The sequence below is a fragment of the Salarias fasciatus genome, chromosome 10 (assembly GCF_902148845.1).
Source record: "Salarias fasciatus chromosome 10, fSalaFa1.1, whole genome shotgun sequence".
NCBI lineage: Eukaryota > Metazoa > Chordata > Actinopteri > Blenniiformes > Blenniidae > Salarias > Salarias fasciatus.
This window is the reverse complement of record NC_043754.1, coordinates 2,744,961-2,767,562: the sequence shown is the minus strand read 5'-3', so window position 1 is coordinate 2,767,562 and position 22,602 is coordinate 2,744,961. Positions and strand designations below refer to the sequence as shown.

The window sequence follows — 22,602 nt, the reverse complement described above, 5'->3', positions numbered from 1 at the left end:
AAAACATCACCTTTCTTTAGAAAATCACAGCAAATCCCACAAATGAGAAGAGCTTAGAGTTCTAAACTTTAGCGTTAATATTCATCGGAAAACCAACAAAAGCATAAATAAGTAGCTGATTTTCCAGTTTCCTGCTCTATCGAAGCTTGTTTTGACAGATTTCTGCTCACCCAGCGGCGTCCCAGACTTTAGACGGGAAGAATCTGCTTTTAATGGAGAACCTTTGCAGAATGAAGAGGAAAACGCAGCAGCTTCTCTGTGTTTATCAAGCATTCAAAATCCTGCATAATTTAGAAAATACGTTAAAAACCAGGTGGCACGGTAGAGCAGTGGTGCCGTCTCACATTAGAATGCTCCGTGAAGAGTTTTCATGTTCTCCCTGAGCATGTTTGGGCTTCCTAAACAGTAAAAAGTGAGTGTGTGCGTCTGCGTATCACCGACGCTCCGTCCACGGTGTGCTACATTTCAGGAGCGCATAACAAAACAGTCCATCTTGGCCGAAGTCTGAGTCTGCAGCCAGAGGTCAGCGCGCAGAACGACCCCCGCTGCGTCTGGCCCGCTCTGTTTTGAGAAGCCCACGAGCTGCCGGCACATGAAACAGCTCGGCGGCTGCAGCCGAGGGGAAGTTCCCTCCTAGCGCACAACGTAAACTTGGCTCCAATAAAAGCATCCGTTGGCACCTCGGTGGACAACAGGAAATCTTTGTTTACCTAAAAACATCCCGTTGTTGGCCTCGGGGCGTACGGCCCTTCTTGTTGCACGCCGGCGGAGCGTCACAGCGTGATTGCAGCGGAGCTTCGTATTTCTAGAATTGTATACAGAACAGAGCCGCCGCATCCTTTAGATAAACAACAAAGACATCAAGTATGTGCGTGTAAGTATGGACTGTATGGATTGTGCGTCAGCCTGTCTGGGCCGTGGGTGTTTGTCTGAGCGCGTCTTGCTGTGTATTGTTTAAACGTCTGACACTCCCAGGTTCTCCGGTTCACCTAAAGATAGAAGCTGGCAGAGCAGATGGACAAAAGCACATGAATTCTGAGAACGCACCTTCCACAGTACAGCAGGCAGCATACAAGACATGGAGGAATTCTGGGTCTGAAAACAAAGTCTTGCTCAAGGACACTTCGGCATGCGGACGGAGAGAGATGGGGAATCAAACATGCAACCTTCTGATGGAGACACGACCGTCCCAAAATCTGTGCATGTGAAGGACGATTGTGGGATTAATTACACTTAAATCTTTAAAGATTTATCCGTTTTTAGTTTTAAAAGACAGAATAATCTTCTTAAATCTAACTCACTAGATTGTTTTCTTTTTGTAATATAAGGACAAAGACAGTCAGCGTTTCCCCAGTTATTTTGGTCATAAAGTTCTAGAAATCTCTGCTAAAAGTCAGTCCAGCACACACTCATTCATAAATCAGGCTCAAGTTTGGAAATCAATTTTTCTAAACATGTGCAGAGGCCCCGTTCACACTCCGACTCAATTCACAACAAGAAAGCAGCTCGATGTGTTCAGTCTGCCCAATCAATGGGTTTTTATTACGTTTCCAGCAACAGATCCATTTAATTCACAGTGAGAGTTCAACACGTTTCCCTCTGCAGACACTCCCAGCTCTCCTGCAGAGCTCCGCTTCTCCCAGCATCCCTCTCTCTCTAAATGTGAAGTTAGATTTCCTGGAGAGAGGATGCCAGTTTCTTTACATCTTCTGCTGATCTCTTCATACAAAGTGCTGTCAGGAGAGGAAAGAGCACACACGCCGCCGCAGCGCTCCCCTCAGCCGACTTGCTCCAGCCACAGCCTTCCTGTGGATTCAGTCCTTCACTGTCTCCCGTCTCCTCAGTTCTTCTTTTCCAGTGAAATTTTTTTGAGCGTTCTGACGACTCCTCTGAGCCTCCAAGCCTCTGAACTTCCTGTAACCTCGCTGCACACGTGCACGCTCTATATACTGCAGGATATGGCAAATATATGTGGGACAACAGACACTGTGTGTCGTCCTGCTTTGCATCTGCGATAATGTGGAGGAATAAAAGGCTAAAAGGTGATGAACAAATTACATTTCGCTGATATTTCATAAGACTCGTTTACCTGCATAGACGGTTTCAAATACGACAAAACAAAGTGTGTGGTTACAATACAGTCGGTTTCACATTTCCTCTAAAGATGTGTGTGTTGGTGAACGGGTGAGCATGTACAGTACGAGCAGTACCTGAGGTCAAGTTTCTCTACGCGGTTGGTAATTTCTGGTACAATCAGTTTGTTTTCGGTCAAGGTGCGCGTACATGTCATTACGTCCGCCGGCTAGTCTTCCCGGTGGAGCTTGGCGGCGTCCTCGGCCGCCTCGGCGTGCGGCGGCGCCGCCTCCTTCCTGCCGCCCGTCCGGCAGCGCCGCCTCGGCCGGTGCTCCGAGAACCAGTTGGAGACGGTCATGGCGAGGCGCAGGAAGCCCAGGCTGATGCAGTGCACCTCCGAGGTGATGGGGATGTCGGCGAAGAGGGCGTGGTCCCGGCACATGAGGGCGCTGCTGCACTCGAAGTCTTTGACCACGTTGAGGATCTCCTGGCGCTCCGTCTGCCTCATCATGCCGCGGACGTTCAGCAGGGTGGAGACGTGCTTCTTCCTGCCGGGAGGAAGGATACCGGGGGGAGGGAGGGGGTTAATGACCATCGGGTCTGTCTGGTGCCATCCAGAGGTGTCAGGACTCTGAGTAACGCTCACATCTCCGTGACTCACCCTCGTTTCTGGAAATAAAATTAACAACCCGCCGTGACGTAACTAAGACCAAACAATCGAGAGGATATATCTGAGGGGGGAAGAGGCTCGCTTGGTATTTTTCCCAAAACCAAAAAAAGATTTTGGAGGTTTGACGGTAACTACGAGGAGAGGAGGTCAAGAGCTAAAAATGAAATGAGCCTGAATCACATGACTCAGTCTATTCTGGACTGACGTTCATCACATTCATGATTTTATCAAACCGGAATAATAAAGTAAAACTTGAAAATGCCTGTGGAGCTGAGCAGCTTAACAGCGTTTACCAGGCGAAGGACACGCTGTGCTGAAAATAAGCAAATACCCAAAGAACAAAATCGAATTAGAAAGACAGTTTGACATTTTTATTTCTTATAAATGTTACTGATATTTTGAGTGGTCTTCTGAGATTCTGCTGCGCACGGCTTTTTCTAAGACTTTCTAAACCCAGACCCGAACCTGACTTCACAACAAGACCTCGGTTTGTCCCCACAGTTGGAGACATTCTCACACTGGCTTTATGAGGCTCTTGAAGCTGGAACACGTCTCCAGCTTCAAATTCCTGGAGATCCTCATATCAGAGGTCTAATAAATCCTCCAGCCTGGTCAAACAGGCTCACCAGCACCTCTTTTAGCACCACGAGTCTTCAGCCACACTGAACACCTTCCCTCACTGTGTGGCAGAGAGCATCCTGGACCGCTGGGTCACGGTCTGGTTCAGGAGCTGAACTGTGGCACAGTGTAAAGCTCTACAGAGGATCACCCTCTAAACCCTGAGTCAGGGGCTTCAGGACCCAAACCAATAGACTGAGGAACAGCTGAGCTGCTCTCACACACAGACCGAGCCGGTACCTGAACCCAGACCTCGTCACGTTGAGCGTTAACCACGGTGAGGCCGTCACACAGCATCCTGTTGCTCAGATACACTTAAAGAAACCGACTGCGATGTCCTGCCGTTTGGAGCCGTTCCTCAATGAAACCTCAAGGAAGACCCGCCGGCCTTTGATCTCCTAAAATACCAGCGGGGGGGACGCCACGCGATAAACAAAGGAGCGGAGGAGCGGCGGGCTCCGGCCCGCGGCGCTCCCCTCCGCACCTCGCCCCCTTTGATTCCGAGCGTGGCACCAGTCTGTCTCCTGCAGGGTGGCAGGAACCGGAAGTACTCGGCAGCAGCTTCCTGTCTGCCCCTCCGAGGGCTCTGCGTCACGCCGACTCGTAGGTCACCGGCCGTCACCTGAGGCCCCGCCCCCTCCCCCCCCAGGGCCTCTGTGCCTCATCCATTCTCAAAACAGACCCGTGCTGCTCTCCAAAAATAGCAGAGTTAATGTAGTTATGTTTCCGTGCCCCCTTTTCCTTGTTTTGATCCATTGTGACAAAAAAAAAGCCCACGCATCGTCTCACATTTTCTGGCTCGGGCTCCGAGCCAAACACAACACGGGGAATGTGTAGCAGTAAGCAGAAAGAATACGGCGCCTTTGGGGGGGAACCGGAGCAGAGATGATCTGTTTCCCGGTAGCGACGGCAGCGTCTCGTTGGTCATAATTACCGTATATCTGGAAACTCCTTGACCAGGACGGCCACCTCCATCTGGATGGAGGGCGTGTCCTCCAGGAGGATGATGTCTGCCAGGTGGCAGACGATGCTGTCCAACCAGGACGAGGTGGATTCCTGAAACGGACAGAGGAAAGACGGTCACCGTCACGTCAGCTCGACTGATCAATACCAGAGGGAGGATCTCGCGTTTCATCGGTTATCTGGGAACGACTATATATGGGAATGTGAAAGAGCGTCTGCAGGGAGGCCGAGACGCTGACTCCACTGGTGGAAATTCCACCAAAGACCGAGTTCCCCGAGAGTTTTTTATACCCTGGAGAAACTTCCTGAGGAGGAAACGCAGGTTTCGCCAGCATTTCCCACTTCACGTTGATGGTCAGTTCCTGAGGTGGGAAGTGGAGCTGAAGAGAGTTTAAAGAGCTTTTTCTGCTCAAACCTTCAAAACAGGTTCATGACCCCAGTTTGGATTTTAGTTTTCATTTCACAGGAATTATGCTATTTCACTTTCTTTTCCTTGTCTGATTGGAACATCAATGTGATTTTAACTTAATAATTGATCTTAAAATATAATTTAAAAAAAAACACATATCCTATACATCTGAATAACTGTGTGTATAGTTTCAGTTTTTCTCCTAAATGTGAAATCTGGGTCATTTCCCAAGTAAAACAACAGAATTTGTCCGTTTTCCCTCCGTCTTGTTTTTTCTTCAAACTCTCAGGAAAAAGAAAGCTGAATTCTTTGGCTCGGCGTTCACTAAAAATAACGAAGTCTTTTTTAGACGGCCATTAAAAACTACCCCCCCCCCCCCCCCCCCCCCCCTCTCCCTCCGAGACCCCGGTTTCCACGGACACCTCATCCTCGGCTCCTCGGCGAAAAGAGGCCATCAAGGCCGTCCCAGAGCCACATCAAAGCGCGCCAGCTGACAGGAACGGGAAGTTCCTTCCGAACACAGCGGCTTCCTGTTGTCAGCCGAGGTGACGGACACTTGTTTGAACTCGCGCTTAGAAAGGGGGCAAATGCCACGCTGTCAGGCCTCGTTGTTTTACGCCCTCTTCCCCCCTCCGGCAAGTGCTAACGTAAGCCCGGTTCATCCATCTCCATCTCACTGACGGCAGCCATTTTTCACGGCTCCCTCCTGTATCAACAGCGTCTGAGTTATTCCTGACCCGGGAAGTTCCCGGGTCAGGCTGCATTCGGCGCTATCGCACTCCGGCCGGCCCGGCTCCGCGTTTCCAACAATCAGCAGTTTGGGATCAGTCGACGCTTGAGCTCACCGAAGAACCAAGCAGCTCCACCTTTCAGTGCTTTTCGCCGTCTTTAACGCCACGCAGAGCAAGAAGTGGCCCACATGGAGGATTCTCACATCACTGACGTCTTTATCACTTTGAACCAAAACTTCTTATTTAAATCAGGTCTCCAATAAAATCAATCCCAGATTTGTAAAGTGGAATTTGACATTTTTCATGTGTCCCTTTGTTTTGGGGATAAAACATAAATGACATGTTAAAAGACAATTTGAGAATTATATTAAAAAATAACATCATTTTCAAAGTGATGACTGTGACACATCTCAAAGAGTTGGAAACCTTCATTATAAGTGTTTTAACTGGAAATCACTCCTGTAATATCACCTGGAATGAAAAAAGAGAATTTTAATGGGGAACAGTGTCTGAGCAGGGGTTTATTCATCTGGAAAAAAACTAGACAGGGGACTGGTGCACCTTTTTCTTTTAAATAAAAAGTATGAATGAACTTCCAGTGATGTTAGAGAAACCTCCCTTTTTACAGTTTGTTAATATCGAGGCTGAACGTCAATACTGGATTATTGAGGATCGTCAGCTTAATTCTGAAATGGAACTCCTCACAGTAAAATTCATTAAAGGAAGGCCAATAATCAAAGAGTCCAGAGTTCATGTCAAAGATGTGAGGAGTCAAACGCACGTCAGAGCGCTTCATCTACATGTCTGTCTGGACTGCCCTGCAGGAAGTTTACACCTTTTACCAAGAAAAAACATGTGGAGGTTGTTAAAACGCTCCATCAGAGCAGAATGGAACCACTTTCCTCACAAAATACTGCAGAAACTTGTCTTATAAATTGACATTGGTTTATATAAATCTGTTTTTTCTTTAACTGTATTTAGGTCTTTGTGTTTTTCATAAAGACACTTAAGATGAAAAGATCTCCAGAAAGTGTTTTCCTTGATCGAGGAGGGCGATAAAGGAAGGAGCATCCAGTGTTTAGTGTCTGAAAAGCAGACTCACCAGATCCTTGAAGAGTCCTTTGAGCTGCTTGGCCTCATCCTGCAGACGGAAAGCCATCCTCTTCCTCATCTTAGAGGAGGTGCAGATGACCCGTCCCCGCATGATGGCCCGGACGTACTCCACCAGGACCCGCCGGTGCACCTCGCCCACCAGCGTCTGTCGGTCACAGCAGGGGGGTCTGATCAGCTTTCACCCAGTCAGACGTGTGGGTTCCACTGGATCTGACGGGTCACACAGCTGTGCTTTTACCTGGTAGGGTGGAGAGTCCATCCTCCGGAACTTCTTGAAGTGCTGCTTGATGAGGGCTTCGATGGCCTCGAAGGCCTCTGTGTTGTTCAGCCATTTCCTCTTCATCAGTTTGTCAAAGAAAGGCTGGAACGACAGCGAGCCACGCTCGGTTAGGTACAGTATAGTTTAATGCTCTAACAGTTCTATGCCTGCAACCTTTTTCAATTTTTACAACTTCTTAACCATGATATTCAGATTGTGGAATCGTTATTGTCTCTATAACCAGATTATTCATCAGTTTATAGATCAGCTTTAACCACTTGCCTGTTCTACTTCAGTTGTATCGTCAGTACTGACCCTCCCCCTTCTCAGTTCTGAATCTGAATGACTATTTGAATCTGCAGATCAGGGAGTTCTCAGCGTCCGTGTCTTGATGAAGCGTGACCTTGTTCTTACCCTGATGTGCTCGAACAGCCTGTCGGTCAGGACCCTGACGGACTGGTTGATGATCCTGTCCAGAGAGGAGTTGGCTCTCTGTGCCGACTCCTCGCTGCCCTGTGGGTCACACTGCCTGCAGCGCTCCACAAAGGACCTGCAGGTTACACAAAGCACACCAGGAAGCTCTCAGCGCTCATTACAGGGCTTTTGCAACGTGTTCGGGTCATTAGGATCACCGCTGCCGTCTGTTTACCTGAGAGAGGGGCAGCAGTTGACCAGAGATATGGTCCTGGAAACATATCCGTCCCCTCGATCTCCAAACTCTGCTTGAGTGTCATGAAACATCTCCACCTTCCTCTGGAAACTAGACACAGAAAGAGTTCATGAGAATCCTCCAAACTTTGTGTAAACCCAAATTAAGAACATATAACAGGTACTCTACAGTCTGGGCTAGTTGTTAAGTGTTCAACTGTTAGCTGATTCTAACTGATGTGATTCGGTGGCCTATATTTACCCACTGACACACACTCACCTGTACAGAAAGTCAGCCAATCCGATGAGACTACAGCGAGCGACTCTTGCTCCTAGAAACTGATTCACCGATGTGGATCTGTCCAAGTCCACCTTCAGCCTCTGGAAGGGAGAAAGACGTGATAGTCAAAGAGAAACTGACCCACTCTGTGGGAATACAGCGAGGCTGCGTTGTACCTGGATGACTGAGCGAGCCAGGTGTGACTGATACTCTTCTATGTGCAGAGACTGCGCCCATCGCCTCTCCTCTTCATCCAGGACTTGAATCAGTTCTGTTGTTACTTTGTCCTAATTGTCACGGCAGAAAATTAAAACCGGTCTTTCCAACTTTCTAAATTAACAAAACGCTGAAGAGCTTGCTTTCTCACCCTGACGATACTGATGCAGTCTTGCTCCAGTCGATCCACGGTTTCTTGAGGGACAATCGGTTCCAGGGAGGAGTAGTTGATGGGTGTAGTTGTGCCAATGGCTCCCAGAACGTCCCTGAAAGAAAATGATCGATGATTAGAGCAGAACAGCATTATTTCCTGGAGCATCCTGTGAATATCCTGCCGTCACCCACCTGTTGTAGATGTTGTAGAACCAGTCGAGCAGAGAGTAGACGTCGGTGATCTGCAGCGGGCCGCAGGTGATGGTCCGGAGACGCTGGGCCACGGCTCGATGGTAGCTCTCCACATACACCTGGAAGGCGGAGAACTCCTCCGGGTAAATGGACACGGCGTTCCTCCGGGCCGCGTCCAGGTCGTCCACCATGCGGCTCCTCAGGCGCTCCAGGTACGACGCCAGCTGGCCGGCCTGGGTGTCCATCTGATGTGGGAGGCTCCAGTCGGCGGCCTCCGCCACCGCCTGCCTCCATTTGACCTTCAGCCGCCGCGGACGCTGGCTGGGCTGCACCAGCGGCGCCTCTCGCTCGGGTTTGGTCTCCTCCCTCAGAGCCCAGGCGGCGTCGGCGTGCTCCTCCTGCTGAATCACCAGCACCACCAGGCCCAGGTTGGGGCCGGCGCTGGGCTGACGGAGGGACTCGCGCACCACGTCCCACATTTCCTTCTGCAGCGCTTCATACAGGAGCTCCACGTCCTTCGCCTTCCTGCGGCTGGAGTCCAGCGTGGCGCTGGAGCTGAGCGCCTCATCCAGCGACACGGAGGACAGAGGGAACATGCCCGGAGGGGTGCTGGGGCACAGGGGAGGGGTGAGGCTGGCGGTGGAGGTGGCTGGCAGCAGAGCCAGCAGCTCACACTCGCGCTCCAGCTCCTGGATGTGTGTGTCGGCCAGGAGCAGGTCCCTGTGGTTGACCAGCTGGAGGATCTCCAGAACTGCGGGGAGCAAGAAGGAAGCAGGAGTTTGTTTTGCAAACCGTCACAAGACACAGGGGACCAGCAGCTTAGAGGATGGAGGGCTCATCTGTTCTCAGTGCATGTGTGTGCATGAAAATCTAGGTTACATGGTTCTCATTCTGTGCATTCTTCTCCTAATAGCGAGGTTCCTGTGGAGTCTGCAAACAGACGCCTGGTTGAACTTCTGTCTGAAGGATCCTGGGGTATAGCAGGAAGCCTGGTCATTTCCTGGTTTCACAGTCTGCTGGAGAGTGAACCCAGTGACTCAGGGGTCTGGAGACCTCCCGTTCTCATTAGGGAGTCAATAAATGAGAGGAAGCACTGCCGAGGCCGGACCAGCAACGGTAAAGTCTCCCACCTCCAGCTCATAAGCAAGCAGTCAAATGAAGAGGTGCCGTGAGCTCAAGAAGCTGGTCCAAGACATAAACTATCCATAATGAACCTGAACAAGGTTACAACTTCAAAAAGTCAAGAAAAAAAAACAGTAAAAAGATAAGGATGCAATGGATGAAAGATACTCTCTACTGACACTGTAAGACCTTTGTGTTTCACTAAAGGCGTCTACTAAGGTGAACAACTTCATGTTACCTGATTTTCAACGTTCACTGCCATCTACCTGAAAGTCTGACCAGGACTGGACATTCTGACTGGATGGTGAATCAATCAACAGCTCACCAGGCTCTAACTCGGGATGGAGCAGATCACAGGTCGGTCAAGTTGAGCAACAAAGAGATTTGACCTCTACTGAAGTCCAGTAAACTGCTTTGGCAAACCCTAAAGAACTTCTCATTGTGATTCACATTCATGTGAATAGAGGTGATTGTTGTGGAGTTCATTTATTGGGAGCAACTTAAAGTTCAGCGTTTTGCTCAAGGACACTTCGACAGATAAGGGATTGCGAGACGACCTGCTCTACTAATGGAGTCAGACCAAGTTTAGAAGTGTGTGCCTGAAATGTTCAAATCATTTAGAGTGTGAGAAGATGTAAATGTCTGAACGTACAGTGACTCTTCCTTCATCTGTGGTTCGTTCCAGGTGCTGCGAACGTGGTGAATCACATCTCACAAACAATTTAGAACGAAGGATTTTGAAAAAGTTCAGCTGACAAGTTCTCAGTGGTTTTAAAGGCAGATCTTTCCATGATGCTACAGACGTATGAAAACTGATCACTTTGATCCGTTCCTGGCTGTTCACTCAGAAAGATGGAAGAAGAAAGTGTGCAGAGTCAGAGGAGGGAATGTCACCGATGTGTTTTAAAATGTTCTGCTTGTTTTTGGTTTTTGTGTTTATTGTTCTTTGAACACGGTTCCATATATTTTTCGTGATTAAACCTTTCGGCAGCCCCTCTGTCATTTTATGGGCGGCGCTGATCGTTACCTGAGAGGGGCTCCCTCTTTTTGACCACAGGCTCCTCGTCCTCGCTCTCCTCCTCGGTCTCCTGGGAAGCCTTGTCCGACATGGATTCCCTCTTCAGCTTGCCCAGACTGATCCTGAGGAAGGAGGGCCGCCTGGAGGCCTCCGCCTCGCTGACGGCGCTCAGGTCTCCGCAGGGCAGACTCTCCCGCCGCTCCTCTCTACGCCGACCTGTGAAGCTGCGGCGGCGACAACACAACGCGATTGGCGATCCGTGAACCACAATGCGGGCAAGTCAGAGTGTGTGAGGTGAGAGTGTGTGTTTGGAGCTATGTTTGGAATGCCACACACTGCTGCGGAGAACGGTTAAAAATAGTCCCATTCAGCGAGCACAGCGAGTACGCATTATGTCAGTGACAAACAAAGGAGGTTCCGTAGATCAACAAGTTGCTGTTCCACATTGCATAACCAAACAGGAAATAAACACACTGTTCGATTGGCGAGCCGCTCAGGTAGCGAGACACTTTCCGCTGCTTTAACTTGATTCATGCCAGAACCTCAACCTCTCTGGATGACTGAAAAGTTCATGTTTCCACGAACTTATGGTTCTAAAGTGAGTATCTTGAATATCGGGCTCAGACTGAACAGACAGAAACACATAAACATGTGCAGCGCCTCTTTCCTCCCCTCCATCCCTCCTTACCGGAGCAGGGTCATAATTCCCTCCGAACTCCTGCGCAGTCCTTTCCGCTTCTCCCCCCGGTCCGCAGGCAGCGTGTTCGAGTCCCCGGGGCTGTAGTGGGGAGCGCTGCCCCCCCACACGTTGCGTCCCGAGATGCGGAGCCCTTTGCCCAGCTTGCCCAGAGTCTTGAGCGGCGACACTCCGCAGATGCGCTCCAGGGTTCCCCGGAGCGGCCTCCCCTTGGGGTTCCCCGCGCCGTGCCGCTCCGCGTTCACCTCGTTCTCCTCCTCCTCGCCGTCTCGGGAGGACCGGAGCTGGAGGTTCCCCCTGACCTCCCCCATGATCAGGCCCCCGTTCCGCTCGTCCTCGTCCAGGTCCACGTCCTCGAAGGGGTTCAGGCTCCGGTTTATGTCCTTCAGCTCGTTCAGGTCGTTCAGGTCGTTCAAGTCCCGGAGGTCCAGGTCCAGGCGGGGCAGGATCAGCTCTCCGTTGACTCGGGGGAACTCGTGACAGCTCTTGGAGCGTCCCGGGAGCTTCTTCAGAATGGGCATGGTTGCAACTTATGGTTTGACAAACTGCAAAACAAACGGTGAATGGATTTCACTCATATGGTCTTTCACATTCACCCATTCACACAACAGTGGAGGCAGCTGCCAGCCCATCTGCCAGGGGGAAGCTTTCAATTCAACAGAAAAGCCTGAGACCCTGTGTGACTGCGAGTGAGACTCCTGAAATGACAGCTGACGACTGTTTTTTCCGGCAGTCCGTCAGACGTCTGACAGTTTATGTAACCTGAGTGGAAAACATCCTTTCACATGCCGGTTATGTAAGGAACTTAACTAAGCAAAGAGGAAATAAGTCTTCAAAATATTGCTGCGCTGCCACGCGCTCCACAAAAAGCCCGATTAAATAAAAGTGATTACACCGACACAGGCGCTAATGTTTGATCTGCCGATGAAAGAGACCTGGGAAGAAGACTTTTTTTTTTTAAAGATTTTTAAAGACAAGCCAGATCTTTCCAGGGCCGTTGGTGATGTGAGGTAGCCGTTTTGTTTATTCTTAATCAGTTTGAGTTTGGAGAAGCTCCTCTGAGCCTCTAACATCAATTTGGATTCATCAAATTTTCTCAGAAATTGTGTCATTTTGGAGAGAAATAAAAACCTTTTTTTTCAACATGTTTATGATGTTCTTTTAATTTAAAAATAAAAAATCCCAATATTCATCTGTTCTTGGGGGCCCTCTGGTGGTCATCGGGGCTCTGTGCACCCAGACGTGTCGAGCCGGCTCTGACAGAAGAATTTTACTGAAATTATTAAACTGAATCTACAAAAGAACAAAAGCACTTTAAAGTTTGACTCTTTCCAGAAGTTTACCATGAAGTGATAAGATTGTCTTTCAATGTTCATTACTTTTGAGCTGCATTTTCCACAAAATCAACAGGTTAACATCTTTCTCTCTGCAACGTGCACTAATATGAACACGTGCACGTTGAGGTGGTTTTCAGTGTGCTGACAGAGTGAGGGATGAATGGATGAATCTACAGTCCTGCCATCCAAAGCTCAGCTCGATGAACTGAATGAATCAGACGTTTTCCTCTGCAGCTCTTTCACTGTGTTGCTTTCCAGCACATCAACAGAACACACACAGGAAATTCGGAAATTTCACAATTTTGAAATAAAATTACTTGATGTAGCGACACAATATGAGGGGCAAAAGGTCATCAGTTCATGACAGGGTGAGCACACAGCCACACACACTCAGATTCACAGCTATGTTCAATTTAACGTCACTCATTAATGAAGAACAGCAAAACCTCCCTCTCTTTCTGTGCACAACACAACAAACACCACGAAAAGTGATGGAAACATTAGGATGTGAAGATGTTCCCTCAACAGATCAGTCAGTTTCTTTGTATAAATTTACGATAAATGCATTATTTATGAATGAAAAATACAGATATTTTGGTCGACATTCATTTTCTTTGTCTTCAGCAGGAAGCTGCTGCCTCAGTCGCACACACACTTCAAAAATCTTGATTCTTTTTTTTTTTTTTTCATCAAAGTTCTCAGCTGGGCTGTTCTGACGTCTGATTTCATGGAGATGAACTAAACAGGATCACTTCAGGATGCAAACTGCTGCACATCCTGCTAAGCAGTTGGTATTTTTTGCTGGCGTCTAAGAGCTGCAATTTCCCTGCGGGGCAATAAAAATGAGTGGAAAACATGGAAAATACATCTTTCGTTCAGTAAATCATGTATTTTTCTTTTTTTTTTTAATTTAAACTGTTGATTAGTTCACATAACCGCTCTGTCTAAAATGTTTACACTGATCACTGAAATCTTAATTTATACAAGGATCTTACATTAATTTCACTCTTCTGGACAAACTTGAATTGGGCTTCCAAAGGGATCAATGCAGTTCTAATCTAAACTAATCTAATCTGATTTTTATTGTTTTGTTTAAAAGTCTCTTTCAAATAATAAAGTGTTCTTTTGGTTCCTAAATGACACAAACTTCCCATAACACGACTTTAAATGTTTTAATCTGCACCAAACTCAACTGAAATGTATACATCAACTTTACCGGTATGTTTTCTATAGGAAAAAGAGGATGAAACATTAAAACATAAATTTAAACTGGCAGAAGACCACAGTGTGTAAAAGTCAACATCAGTGTTCCATCAGATCCAGAGAATATGAAGCATCCAGGAAAAGCATCTTGACATTTCACATTTCTATCATGTTTTTCCTCAAATTTCATGTTTATTTTTCTGTTCAAACTTTCTATTTTTGTTTCTAAAATAGAAAAACAATGGTTTGATGGAACAAGTGCAGCCTTCAATAAGGTCACATATGATTTAAAGTCTGACTAGGATCAATTCATCTGAGAAACACAACAAAACACTGATGGTGCCAACGACTTTTACACCTTTCAATCCTGTCTGAGAGGTCGCCACACATGTGTGGCACCAGGTCCAGCAGACAAAATCCTAAACACACACACGACGAGGTCTGAGGGAGCCGCACTCTGGAGCTGGAGGAGGGAATGAAAGCGTCGGAGCAGAGAGAGGAGGAGAGGCTCACCTGACGACGGCGCTTCGCTGTGTTTCAGTCCAATGTCATCCTGGAGTGTGCTGGCTGAGCGAGCTGCCGGGCCGGGAAGTGTGTGTGCAAGCAGAAGAGAGGCTGGTGAGTGTGAGAGCGTGTCTGAAAGTCCTCTCCGTGACTCAAGAGAGCAATGTGGCTGCCTGTGGTTTCCTGACGGGCTCTATTGTGGTGGAAGGTGATATGTTTTCCTGAGGAAAGGCCCGTCCCGTCCTTTCTCCCCCTCCTACGCCACCCGGCCTCCCCCCAACCATCACCCCCCCTTACACACACACACACACAAACACACAGACACATCCATACACACACCCGCACCCTTGAGACCCTGCTAATGACCCTAATTATATTATCTGTACAGAACATTCCGTAAGTTTAATTCATTTTTTTCCTGTGAGTCACGACTGAATAAAACTGAAAATGAACTTTAGGGATGATTCAGAAACAACAGCCTTGAGTAGAAATTCCTTTCTCTGGCTGTATTTTTCCTCAGCGGAAGACTTTAAGTGGACAGATCGGCGCTGCTGCTGCTGCTATACTGTCTGTGCTTTACAGCGCAGCCTCAAGGTCGCCGGCGCCCGCCACAAAGAGCCCATCAGCAGGACAAAACAAGAGAAGGATGGGACGCGCTGCGTGAGGGGAATGTACGCCGACAGGTCACGGCTGCATTGTGCACTCTAGAAAAATAACAAGGCGAAGCATCAAGCCCAACAAGGTGCTGGTAAACAGTTCCTGCTGATGAGCAGTGCGGCTCTCATCTGCCCCCCGGCGTGCAGAGCGCCGCAGGACATCCCGTCCTGCTGGAAGCAAGGCATCACACACACTCACATGACCGATATGAAGCTGTAGTTTGGGGTAGTCGTCCCTAAAATGTGGGTCTCTGTGTGTATTTATGGTGTGTGACGAGACTTATCCTCAATTACAGTTCATCCCATGTGGTCTGCTTTTATATTCAGAAGCCTGGACTGAGTGTCACTCCATATTTAGACGAAATAATTCAAAATACTACAATAAAATGACGATCATTGTAATATCTGTTAAAACAGTATCATCACTGCTATGATGACAAAGAACACAATGATAACAAACTACACACTGTCTACACCATGAGCCCCCCTCAGGCTGCTCCAGCTCACACACACACACACACACACACACACACACACACACACACACACACACACACACACACACACACACACACACACACACAGGGGTTCAGTAAGGAGACCCTGATGAGGGCAGCGAGCTTTTCGCTTTTCTGACAGTTTGAGCAGAAATTCTTCGGTTCTGCAAACCAATGGTTGTAGCAGCTGCGTGCTTTCAATTATACACAGTAAGCATCCCAGATTTTCAGTGGTTTGAGTAGTTTGTGATATTAACTGAGTGATAGTTTTTACAAAGCCAATTTCAATACATTTTTTTTTTGTTTTTATGCAACTGAGTGGACAACAGTTAAAATTCTGCTCATTACGATCACAGGGACTTTCAGGTTTTTGTTGGTGTTGCTTCACTCAGTCTGATTCGACAGAAAAGGTTCTTCCTGTTAAAGAGAGCTTTTTCTCTTCACCTTCTCCTCTTCATATCGTCTTGATAAAAAGTGTCTCTTGTCGTCCGTGCTACATAAACTGGTGGACGGTAACAAAAATAGCAGCTCAAAAAGAAAAAGAAAAAGAAAAAGAAAAAGAAAACCTCCTTTACTTTAAATCTACTCTGCTCTAATACATCCTTAAATATTTTGCTGCTGTCTGTCTGCGGTGGAGACCAGACAGCGCAGGTTTGCAGCGCCCTCTGCTGGACATTACAGGCAATGCAACATCTGAACTGAAAGCATGTCAAGTTTCTTAAACAATAATTTCAAATGATTTCTATATGCATCCAGTCCAACAAATTTAAAATAAGACCAATTAAACAGACACTATTTCTCTCAATTTTGAGTGTTTAATAGCATTTAAACAATTTAAATTTAATGTATAACAAATATGCAATATAAAACAAAGATTAATATTCTAATATTTCCTGCTAAAATAAACCAAATGTCAACAAAGTGGCTGATATCATTGACTTTTGATCAACGATTCAATCATTAAAACCTGATCTGACATGTTTTGGTGAAATCTGGAAGTTAGATGCTATAATTCGGTCAGGGGACCAGAGGAGAGGGACACCTGTTACAATACAACTGAAAGGGTGACACCTTACCAAACACGGACAACATTTCTGGCAAATTCCAGTCTGAGCGGACAGGAAAAAGTCCAAATTACAGTCAAAGTACAACAAATTTTCAAGCCGTCTTCAGCAGGCCAGGCTCTTCGGTGGCAGAGTTGTGGTTTGTTTGAGTGGATGCTAACAGCTGCTCCTGCCAGTGAGCACTTCGGTGTTATCGTACCTCTTTCACAGGCTCAGATAAATCCCCTGGAGCTTCGGTGTCTTTTGTGAATTTTTGTCCAACTGGTCCGTGAAGATAAATCCCAAAGTGAGGTGTTCTCTTCTGATTTATGTCCATTTTACAACTCTTAAAAAAAAGTTAGCATCGTTAATCGTCGTCATATGCTAACATCCGGATGCAGTTCATGTGCCACTTCCGGTGTCTTCTTACCAAAATAAAACACCTGTACTGGCGATATTTGATAGATAGCTAGTCTGTTTGTGATGTTGTGTTTCTGATTGCATAAAATTATATATAAATATTCATTTTGTGTGTGTGTGTGTGTGTGTGTGTGTGTGTGTGTGTGTGTGTGTGTGTGTTTCAACATGTTCATTTTGCCCTCACAGCATGTCCATCTTAAAGAGGAGAGCCCTGTCTCAACGGGGACACTGCCACGTGGACGTTCGGGTGTCCTCCGCATTAGAGGGTTTACTGTATTTTTAAAAAGATATATTGTCAGTAAAAAGCTTTTTTTGAAGAGACTTTCACTTTAGCCTGCAGCTGTCTCGATGACTTTTCTGTCCACTTCCTCTCATCCGGTTTCACCTTCAGGAGCAGAAACTGATCATGTAGTTTATTAGTGAGCTTTATTCAGCTTTATTGGTGATGAACAACACAGAAGTGACAATGTTAACACAACGTTACAGTGGCTCGATCCTTCATCTTCGTTTTCTCAACAGTCCAGTGTGTGTGTGTGTGTGTGTGTGTGTGTGTGTGTGTGTGTGTGTGTGTGTGTGTGTGCGCGCGTGTGTCTCCTCAGAGGGTCTGGTTCTGGGGGGCGTGTTTTCGCTGCGGGTTGTTGAAGTGGTACGGCTCGTGGCGGTGGGTGTTGTGGCAGATGACCGGGTGTTCGATTCCCTCGCTCTGCAGCTCGTCCTGCTTCTGGACGCCCTGCAGCTTCACCACCAGCTCTCTGATGAACGTCTGGACACAATTAGAACCATTAGTACGACCGAGGTTTAGAGGAAATGTTCAGTCTGCAAAGTCATGGATGAACAACTCAAACAGGAAAAAGTTCAAATAAAAACCCAAACAAGCAGAAATCTCACAGATCAGAGGTGAAATCTTTGTTGCTCGACACTTTTGTGACATTTTTATTGTCTGTATAGTAGAACACAGAGTTTCTTTTAATAGAGCACAGATCTTTTCAGAGCATAACATAACAAACGTTACCAGTAAGTGTCTTCCATTCATTTCTTTGTTTATGAGTTCTAACGCGGACGACGGGCCTTTTAGAGAAGTGGGGTCACCAGAGGATGACTTTAAGGCCCCTCGAGAGGCCGTTTACATTTCAACCACTTCAAAAGTCAAGTGCGATTAGAGAACATGTGCGATTTGTATATTCTGAACATCAGACAGGGGCATTTGTTTAAAATAAAACCTTTCGCCCTGCTGCAGTGAGCTGATTTTTAATGTCCTGTGATAAAGTCTGTTATAGCAACACGAAGACAAACCAGAGTTTAACTGGTTCATCTGCAGGAGCAGAGAAAGTTCAAACAGGGAAGTCCTTTTAACATCCAGTATCTTTTTAATTCTCAACATGTACTGCAGTAAAGAGACTGCAGATCATCTCTCTTCTGATTATTAGCAACATCCCAGTAAAGCCAAACAGCACCTTCTGTGTCTCCTGGTTTTCAGACGTCTTTCTTTCAGTCTTTGGTCATTTTAAATCATGCTAAAGAGTCTTGGAGTTCCAGCCTCCCTGATCCTGTGTCGACATCTGTGTGCAGATCAACACACAACACAACGTCTGACACCAGAAAGACTCTTTGTTTCCGCCTCCGCTGGGAAGAAAAGCAGTGACAGAGTGCGATTGTTGAGGCGCGCGCGTGTGTGTGTGTGTGTGTGTGTGTGGGGGGGGGGGGGGGGGGGGGGGGGGGGGGGGGGGGGGGTTCAGAAGGTCAAACATACCTCTGTGGAGTTCCTGCACTTTTCAAGAAGCTCCTTTTTACGAAACAAACACATTGACAGAATCAGTTTTTCACCATAAATTCCGACTGTCATGAAGCCTCTAATGATGAGCAGTCCCGGTTGTTTTACCTGGAGCTTCTTGACTCGCTCCTCGTCGCTGGGCAGGTCGATCAGCTCGTCGATATTCACCTCCTCTGGCATGTCGCTCTCCTGCAGTCACACAGATCAGGAGAGCTCACCTCCGCTGCACCGTCCATCACAAGTTCATCTTTACCATGATATCAACATTTTCAAAGGTAAAACAAGTTTCCAAGCACTTTACATTCATACCCTAACAGAATAATAAATATGAAAAAGTTGAATTAATTCAAATTAATTCACAGAAATCCAGAGTTTTTCTTTCATTTCCTATAAATATTTCTAAATTTAAACATACCAGGGTTCTATCCCAAAGTTTAGCCAAACAGTTAAGACTGTAATCAGTGTACAATTATAGGTTTATTTTAGACAAAGATTAGAAACATCGAAAGGCTTCGATGCCTTTAACATCCTGTCATATGAAAACTAGCTTTAAAATCATTATAAAACAAATCCCACTTCTTTAAAACGCTTTCTAAACCGCAGCAAGACTCCTAGAGCAACGACCTGATCTATAAACCACAGACCCAGACTTTAACTCCTCAGGTCACACTGAGCTCCTTACAGGTAGAGTCAGATTATCTACTCAAGATCCTTTCAAAGAGACCCAGAGTCTTAAACAATTTAATCTACACCTGCATTTGTAGACCTGAAAGTAATTTAAAACAGAACCGTTCTCCGGATGAGATCCAGTCTCTTTAAATTAAAGCCCGACTCTTCCAGCATCATCAGACACAGATTTCTCTTCTAAATAAAGTTCAATTCTTTGAGCCAGATCTTTGAAGCAGATGGATTTCTGAAAGGCCTTAGTGAATAATACAAAATGTGCACGTTAAAAAGGTTAGAAACTTGTATATTCAAGTGAGCAAGCGGTTAGTAGTAGTAGTATAAAGATTAGATTAGTAAGGTACCGGGCCGATGGACAGTTTTTAAATGCAGTTCACCATAAACTCAGATATTTGGTGGGGGTTTTTTTCCCAAAGCAGTGTATTATTGACATTTTGATGTCTTCTCCACTAAAAACTAAGTAAGTAAAGCACCACAAGCAAAAGTAAAATGTCTGTCGAACGCAGTCGTGCCTGACGGCTGTTAACTGAATCTAACTGTTAAAACAAGAGTAGAAGCTGAGTTCGTATTCTCAACACATATTGAGAATACCACATATCGAGGTATGTAAGATGAGATATTGGTGCTTTCAGGAGGTGTGGTTGATCTATCTGTCATAAGTGAACAGTTTAGTGCGTTTTAATGTAACGCACAGATTTCTTATTTCAGCTGAAAGCTTCTTATTGAGCCTGTAAGACAAACGTCTTCCAGACTCCAAACAACGTCCACATAATACAGTAACAGTGGCCTGTTGAGTTTGAACAAGCAGCCATTGTACCAGCAGAATGAAGGGACAGTGCACCCACCCGTGCACACCACCCGTGCACGCTCTGCGCCGTCAGGCCCATGCTGGCCCGTCACCCTGGCTGTATCGCTACACGCATGTGTTTTCAGTGTTAAACTATTTGTTGGGACATGACGTGTGTGAATAGCTGTGTTATCTCTGGGTGTCGTTGGAAAGCTGAACTAATAAACTCAGTTATGCAACTGGAATGAGTAGTGTGTGTGTGTGTTGTGTGTGTGTGTGTGTGTGTGTGTGTGTGTGTGTGTGTGTGTGTGTGTGTGTGTGTCGCTCTGTTGGAGAGAGACTGGTTTCTGTTGGGTCATTTATCGTTGCAGAAAGTAAACTATTACAGTCTACATTGCCATATCCAAAAAATTGGGAAAATAACTGTAAAAAAAAAAAAAACAAACAAAAACCTAAGTTAGTGATTTGCAAAACCCGTTTTGAATGCAAAGAAATAATACAGAAAAAATGATTAGAAAACAATTACTTAAGCTATTTGCAACAGGTTAGTGAACTGGTAAAAGTAAAACCCATCAAACATGATATCAATTAATCCTGAATATCACTGGATAATCAGGAAAAGTCAAGAAACTGAGTTTAGAAACGCTTCCAAAAATCAGTGTTTAATGTTTAATCCACACGAGTCAAATCTGTGTCACGCAAACAAGAGACGGTCCAGACACAGAGAGTCGGCCTTCCTCTGTGGACTGATATGAAACGATCAGAGATAAAATGGGAATCTGATCTGTGGGCAGATGAACCAGTGAACGAATCCGCCAAAACAGCAGGAAACATCTGGGAGATGAAGTGGACGGTCAGATGGACGCCATGTCCCAGAGGTGGAGGCTGAAACGAATCACGGTTTCATTTAAATAAATGAGAGAAAATGGAGTCAGTCATCAGGAGATAAAGTAAAATGTTCAAAAAGTGAAAAAGCACCGTGGGGAGGCTCCATCACTGAAGTCTGACAGCAACGTCTCCAAACAGTCCTTTATGTTTCAGCAGGAACAATAATCCAATCTGCTTTTCTTCCTTTCAGTGACAGAAAACAGTTAAAGGTTGATGAAATAAAAAGAAGACCCAGGAATGTGGATCAGCTTCAATCCTCCATCGTTACTCAATCCTTTCCCAAAACTCCGGGAACTGGTCTGATTACAGTTCCCACATGTCAGACTGAAGACAGCGACCATGACCCTGTTCCAGGTTTTCTGGAACGTGAGTCTGTCAGCGTTTGATGGCTCTTGTGGCATTTGCTAATGGATGTGTGTAAGGCCCTAAGCTGCGTGACATTCTTACAGACAGCAAACTTTCACTTTCACAGCAGAAGCCTCCCTCCAGTCGTTCCCTCATCACCTCTCCGGATAAGCAGCCCGATGTGGGCTGTTTACGCACGCGCCCTCCGCGTCCCCTCGTCCCCTCCTGTCGCTCCCACGCTGCCTTGTAAGGCAGGGCCTAATGACAGATACAGATCTGGGAGAAAGGGACCTCACAGATACAGGATGAGTGTCCTTGTAAGGAGAAGCAGGCTGCCCCACCTCCGCTCTCAGCCAAACACCTCGTCCATCACCGCGCGCCTGGACACCCTCACGCCTTACAAACGCGTTTCAGCGTGTACTTCAGGCTGTGGCTGATAACCTGTGCCGTTAGGCTGCTTTTTAAATACAGGACGAATTGTCTGAAACGTGCACATGAGCTGACAGGGAGTCCTCTCCTACCTGACCCGCGTAAAGTCGGTCCAGGCTCTCGTCGATCCACTTCTCCACGTCGAGCCTCCTCTGCAGCTCCTTCCGGTTGTACTTCACGGTGACCCGCGCGTGGCGCTTCGGGGCATGTCCCCCGTAGTCCTCCTCGGACCATCCCGCGTCCGCGGCCTGGAGCTGGTCGCGCGCTCCGGTCCGCTCGGCTGCCATCTCTGCGCAGGACTGGTCAGACTGGTTCGTGCGTCTTTACGCACGGAGGAGAGGGACGCGCTGGGAGGCGACGGCGGCGCATAGTGCTGGGAAGAGGCTTTTTTCCCCCCCCCCCCCCCCCCCCCCCCCAGCCCTCTTTGGGATGTTTATTCATTAGATACAACAAAAGTGCCTACACATGAGCATTTATTTATCTGAACCGTGTTCTACACGCACGTCTGTCTCACCACACCCTGCCGCAGGCATTCCTCCCGGGGAGTGGAAGTACTCATTGGTTTTCCTCTAAATGACAGGAAATGACTTGAGATCCTCAGAATGTAAAAAACACAAACAATGAAAATAACTTTGGCTGGTTTGCAGTTAAACAGAGACGACTGGCTGAAACCCGAACTGCTTGCTGCAAGCAGGCCTGGAAGAATTTAACCCTCTGATTAAAGGATTAATTAAAAGCTCTTCAGGTACTGCTGTTGAAACAGGTTAGGCCAGCCCTGACTCTTGCCTTTAGGTTTTCTGTGTGAAGTTATCATGTTCTCCCTGTGCATGTGAGGGTTTTTCACCTTAGCCTTCAAAACTCCAATCAAATGTTCAG

The 22,602-nt window shown here is 46.9% G+C and overlaps 2 protein-coding genes across 2 annotated transcripts; both read right to left on the bottom strand.

Moving 5' to 3' along the window:
• Positions 1-1,519: 1,519 nt before the first annotated feature.
• Positions 1,520-14,413, bottom strand: exoc3l2a (exocyst complex component 3-like 2a). The gene is made up of 13 exons (XM_030101699.1): positions 14,216-14,413; positions 11,154-11,707; positions 10,475-10,689; positions 8,326-9,076; positions 8,132-8,246; positions 7,941-8,051; positions 7,765-7,865; positions 7,486-7,596; positions 7,251-7,386; positions 6,816-6,938; positions 6,567-6,722; positions 4,296-4,417; positions 1,520-2,621 (listed from the first exon to the last, which is right to left on the bottom strand). The coding sequence occupies exons 2-13, from the start codon at positions 11,681-11,683 to the stop codon at positions 2,303-2,305; spliced, it is 2,790 nt and encodes a 929-aa protein (XP_029957559.1). The 5' UTR covers positions 11,684-11,707; positions 14,216-14,413; the 3' UTR covers positions 1,520-2,302.
• Positions 14,414-17,229: 2,816 nt separating this feature from the next.
• On the bottom strand, positions 17,230-22,094 carry ppp1r14aa (protein phosphatase 1, regulatory (inhibitor) subunit 14Aa). Its single transcript, XM_030101212.1, has 5 exons — positions 21,819-22,094; positions 18,702-18,782; positions 18,573-18,605; positions 17,407-17,585; positions 17,230-17,368 (listed from the first exon to the last, which is right to left on the bottom strand). The coding sequence occupies exons 1-4, from the start codon at positions 22,011-22,013 to the stop codon at positions 17,418-17,420; spliced, it is 477 nt and encodes a 158-aa protein (XP_029957072.1). The 5' UTR covers positions 22,014-22,094; the 3' UTR covers positions 17,230-17,368; positions 17,407-17,417.
• Positions 22,095-22,602: the final 508 nt, after the last annotated feature.

Bases quoted from the DNA above. Each gene is read 5' to 3' on its own strand.
- exoc3l2a (XM_030101699.1), bottom strand. From the start codon at position 11,683: ATGCCCATTCTGAAGAAGCTCCCGGGACGCTCCAAGAGCTGTCACGAG. The intron at 7,387-7,485 runs GTAAACAGACGG...TGTAACCTGCAG, and splicing joins AACTGCTGCCCCTCTCTCAG to GTCCTTTGTGGAGCGCTGCA. The intron at 2,622-4,295 runs GTAATTATGACC...TCCTCCCGGCAG, and splicing joins AAGGAGTTTCCAGATATACG to GAAGAAGCACGTCTCCACCC.
- ppp1r14aa (XM_030101212.1), bottom strand. From the start codon at position 22,013: ATGGCAGCCGAGCGGACCGGAGCGCGCGACCAGCTCCAGGCCGCGGAC. The intron at 18,606-18,701 runs GTAAAACAACCG...TTTCGTAAAAAG, and splicing joins AGCGAGTCAAGAAGCTCCAG to GAGCTTCTTGAAAAGTGCAG. The intron at 17,586-18,572 runs GTATGTTTGACC...AATTGTGTCCAG, and splicing joins AGTGCAGGAACTCCACAGAG to ACGTTCATCAGAGAGCTGGT.